Below are 5,103 nucleotides of genomic sequence, written 5' to 3' on the forward strand. Positions count from 1 at the left end.
GATGGTGCATTTCTGCACACTCTAACCCCATCAAGGCCACCAACTTCTTCAAACTGCAACATAGTAGAGAGACCTTCTGCACAAATGAGGAAAAGATATGGGGATAGGGGATCCCTTGTCTAATGCCTCTAGATGGAACAAACATATCTGTTTCTTGAGAGTTAAAACGAATCTTATATCTCAAAGAGCTTACACATGCCATAACCGTATCAATCCATTGCTCATGGAACCCAAGTTTTTCCATCATACTTTGAAGAAAAATTCACTCAATCCGATCATAAGCCTTATGCATACCTAGTGGTGCTTGTTAACTATGCCGTCCTAGTATTATATCTAGTGGTGCCTCTTAACTCGTACTACTTGGGTCGTGGTTGCCGACCTGATAGGACCAATGGTCTAGAGGACCAAACACTGTGAAGCATGCATGCAATGCATGTGCCCCAAGTGGTGCATGTTGGGATTCACAGCATTTCCATATGCGTACATCAGCACACTCGCTCACCAACCACGCCATATTAAAGCCTTTTTTTTCCCACTAGAAGCATTCTTCTGCAGGCCGCAGCTACAGTGAGCAACGAATTGCTGAATCGGTTTGACGCGTGGGTTTGAAACGTTTCCACTAATTTTGCTTGTGCTACCAAACAGAAGAGCGTTCCAATTTGGCAAATCGTCCGTCCACATTTGTTTTGTTTACAGATGATGATGAAGGGAGAAAATGACCGGCCGTGCCGCTTCCCACCAAACCCCGACTTTCTGAGAGCTAGCGTCCGGACCATACAAGCTCCCTTTTCGTGCAACAGAAAGGGACGACGCCGGCGAAGTTTACTTTCGTTGTACTGTACCGTAAGCCGTAGCAAGTTGACAGGTTTGAAACGTTCCAACCTAACTCGGCCGTGGCAGACGGCCAGACCCGTGTCATTCTCTCTTCTTCTCCACTATATATATGCCCCACCAGCTCTGTCCCCGGTTCAACACACACAAGAGGAACTCGCCAGCTCCACGAGCAGAGGAGCCGACACCACAAGACCAGGAGCGAGACAACATGATTCCATCGCGGGACCTCCGACTGGCCGTGTTCCTCCTCCTCTTCTCTGCCTCCGTCCTTCTCCCGGCAGCCAGAGCCCAGCAGGAAACCGAGGAGGAGGAGGAGTTCAGCTACTCGCTGGACGCGGAGAACGGGCCGGCGCACTGGGGCGACATCAAGGAGGAGTGGTCGGCCTGCGGCAAGGGCAACATGCAGTCGCCCATCGACCTCGCCAGCCCGCGCGTCTCCCTCGTGCGCGGCCTCGGCTACCTCAACCACTCCTACTCCCCGGCCAACGCCACCATCGTCAACCGCGGCCACGACATCATGCTCAAGTTCGAGGGCGACGCCGGGAGCGTCTCCATCGGTGGCACGCCCTACTTCCTCCGGCAGTTGCACTGGCACTCCCCCACGGAGCACAGCGTCAACGGCCGCCGGTACGACATGGAGCTCCACATGTTCCACGAGAGCGCCGAGGGTAAAGCCGCCGTCATCGGCGTCTTCTACGAAATCGGCGCCCACGACGCCTTCCTACACAAGGTAACTTTTGCTTCTATCTTTTCTTTCTTGTTTTTTAGGGCATGTACAATGGTTCTATCTTAAGAGTGGCACATAGGATAAATGATGAGGTGGAGGAGAGAGAAATCATAAGAGAAGGCTTGTCTTATCTTATTTAAGAGAAGACAAGAGATGATTTCTTAGCACAATTTGTCTCAACATATTTTTAGGAACAACTAATTATTAAAGATAAGGCTAAGAGATGACCCATTGTAGACATGTTTTTTTGTCATCTCTAATTTACATGCAAAATTTAAGATAAGACTATCTTATCAACCATTGTACATGCCATTAGTTAACCAACCAACTAACCATGCTTAATTAAGCTTGATAAACTAATTAAAGCCAACACGGCAACATGGGACTTAACTTAATTATAAGTAAGCTTAACTAACACCAACATGGTAACATGGGGCTAACTCTAATCTTGTACTACGAACGCAGCTGGAGCCATACCTGGAGATGATAGCGGATCGGAAGGACAGGGAGGAGAAGATGGGGATGATGGACCCGAGGGGCGCCAGGGGAAAGGCCAGCGTGTACTACCGCTACGTGGGCTCTCTCACCACCCCACCCTGCACAGAAGGGGTCATCTGGACCATCGTCAAGAGGGTACGTCCCGTTTCATTCATTCACCTTGCATGAACCACAACTACCAACATAACAAGCATCAGTAAAATATTTCATTTCTGGACCATATCACACATGATGACACACAACTTGCAACTGTCAAATAAAAGAATTCATTTCTGGAACTTAGCAGTTGGCATGGAGCTGCCAGTTTCGTCTTTCCCTCACTTTTGATTGATTGGAATTTAGATCAGTGGAACGCACGCCAGCTAGATGTGTGCACACGTCCTATTATACGCCATGCATTGCGTGGTTGGTGAATAAGGATGGAATTGATATATATTTTATGTTACTGAAACTTTTCTTTTCCTATGACTGGTTGAATTTGCAGGTGCGCACTGTGTCAAGGCACCAGCTGGAGCTTCTCCGGGAGGCCGTCCATGACGTAAGTTTTTTCCCCTTCCGTTTCTCTAATCCTTTTCATGAAAGAGAAGTCTTGCTGTTCTGTGCGTGCATTCAACTCTTGTCTTTCAGCACTTTACATCGGATGGTAGACCTTAACCGTGGACCGCTAGAAATTCCACAGCGACATGAAAGCCGCCTTTAATTTGGTCCATCTCCACCCATGGACTAGAAATTTTTTGGACTGATTTTCCTTCAACCCTACATGCAGGACATGGAGAAGAACGCGAGGCCGCGTCAGGAGGTGAACAGCAGAGATATCAGCATGTTCCGGCCTTTTGAGCAAATTAGACATTGATTACATGGTTATATTATTATTTTTATCTAGTAGTTTTTCCCATCCACTTTGATAGATGCCTTGTATACGGTTACTAAATAATAAAGGAACACGACCAGTTCATGTCCATGCATATCTTGATGTTGGGATGCAGATCGTCAATATGATTATTGTTGCGTATTCCATAACTCGTCCAACTGCCACTGCCATTAAAAATGAAAAAACTGGCAAGGATTTGATAACGGTTGAGTACCGTGGGAATGATATAATGCCATCCATGGCTAATTCTTGTATCACTCAGGTTCTTCTTAGCCAAACGAGAATGAGTCAATTTATGGCTATTTTTGGCAGAACACAACGTAGTGCTGTTTGGCTTGGCTCCTGTTCTAAGAACGTCTAGACTTTGTGTACTTCCTAAATTTTGAGTATCACAAGAGTTATTCCGCAAAAAGAAGTCCATCCATCTGGTGGTAGCCTGGTGGTGTCTCCTTTAAGAATCATGCAAGGAATAGTATACGTCTGAGAGGATTATCCTGTTGCTCAACAAAGGCTAAGTTTGAATATTCCTGAATATTACCAACATAATATTGCTTCCTGGATGTCAAGTTGACTATCACTCTTAATATAAACGGAGTACTCAAATAATCAAGAGGAGTGTCGACCTCACCTGTTGCTGTCCCTGGTACGATGATGACAAGAGATAAGACTTGTGCACCATGTGCCATCATGGACGCCGGCATGAGTTAATTCAACTTTCTCAACAATTCAATCTTGTACTCCCTCCGTTCCAAAATAGATGACTCAACTTTGTACTAACTTTAGTCCAAAATTGAGTCATTTATTTAGGAACGAAGGGAGTAGAAAATAACACAGAATAGTTGAGCATCCAATGCAATTAATGATTGTCCTTTTCAAATCAGCAGTTGCTTCTTTCGGGTTTCGAATGAACAGCAGACAAACACGTGGTCCTCAACTTTCGCATTCAGAGGGTTGATGATTGGCAGATTGAAAGACCTGCCTAGGGTAATCAGTGACGTAGAATGACTTTTAATCAAACAACTTGCGTCAAATTATTCGTCCATGAGTGTTCATATGATTGAAAAGTACAAAAACGTTAGGTGAAACCGAATGCATTCCCTGCAGTGTGTTAAAATGAGAGTGTTAACGGGCAAGGTAAAGGTATTTGAAAGTTACTAACTTTTCTCATCTCCCGCCGCTGATAACAGTTTTGTGTCTTGTCCGATCACTATGTGCTTGGCTTCGGCGTTGACTGTCTATATAATACAGTACTAGAGTAGAAGACAGAGGTTCAGTTAGATGCAGATTTGAATTCAACACAGACGGATTAGAAAATGCATCAGAAGCTCTTTTTTAAACATTCATTAGATGTGCTTATATGGTGTGTTGCAACATATATGGGGACGTCATGTTACTAGAGAAAGAACATCTGGGCTGTAAACACACAAGATTGGAGATGAACTTTTAAATGCATTTCTTTTTAAAAAAAGAAAGATATTTTAGATATGGACAGAATCTCCAAGAAAAAATTCAGCACAATTTTGTGTATGAACACATTGCTAAAAAATGAATAATATTGTTAGCACCAATTGGTTATATTAATTTGTATAGGTTGTTTCGAGAACCTGTTTATATAGATAAAGTAAGATGACTTAAATTGGAAGCTTTGTAGCGTGAAATTAGTAATTTTTCTAGGGCTTTAGGGTTGTAAGAGTAACACTAGACAATCCCCTATAACCGGTTAGAGGAGCAAAATAGATGGCTAACTGCACCTAGCTGAACTCTCAAACCGTTAGTGGAGTAAATATTATACTCCTCCGGCACAAAATTTTCCCCATTTCTCGTAAATATACTCAACCACGGTGCAGACGAGTAAAAATTTCAGCACCCCCCACCCCCGCCTGTGCAGCCACCCCTTCCCGTTGCTGTCGTCACTGATGACCCCGACTCCGGCTTGAATGGATAGTCAAAACCCATCCGCCAACCCACAAGCCACCACCGTCGGCGCATCGTCACCCTAACGGCCCCTGCACCACAGCCTGAACCCAAAAAAAAGGTTTGGAACAAAAACTTTTATGGTAGCACATGCTACTTATATTAGACGGTTTGATTTGCTATTTCTCCTTTTATTGTAGAATGCAATATTGATTATTAGTTACTTATTTATCCAAATTTGGGGGACACCAAGGAACGC

General features: G+C 44.4%; 1 protein-coding gene across 1 annotated transcript; it reads left to right on the top strand.

Annotated features, from left to right (window-relative positions):
• Positions 1-990: 990 nt before the first annotated feature.
• Positions 991-3,016, top strand: LOC119330979 (alpha carbonic anhydrase 7-like). Its single transcript, XM_037604129.1, has 4 exons — positions 991-1,564; positions 2,027-2,194; positions 2,544-2,597; positions 2,826-3,016. Exons 1-4 carry the CDS (start codon positions 1,043-1,045, stop codon positions 2,910-2,912), a joined length of 831 nt encoding a protein of 276 aa, XP_037460026.1. The 5' UTR covers positions 991-1,042; the 3' UTR covers positions 2,913-3,016.
• The last annotated feature ends 2,087 nt before the right edge of the window (positions 3,017-5,103 follow it).

Source organism: Triticum dicoccoides, chromosome 7A (assembly GCF_002162155.2).
Source record: "Triticum dicoccoides isolate Atlit2015 ecotype Zavitan chromosome 7A, WEW_v2.0, whole genome shotgun sequence".
NCBI classification, from domain to species: Eukaryota; Viridiplantae; Streptophyta; class Magnoliopsida; order Poales; family Poaceae; genus Triticum; species Triticum dicoccoides.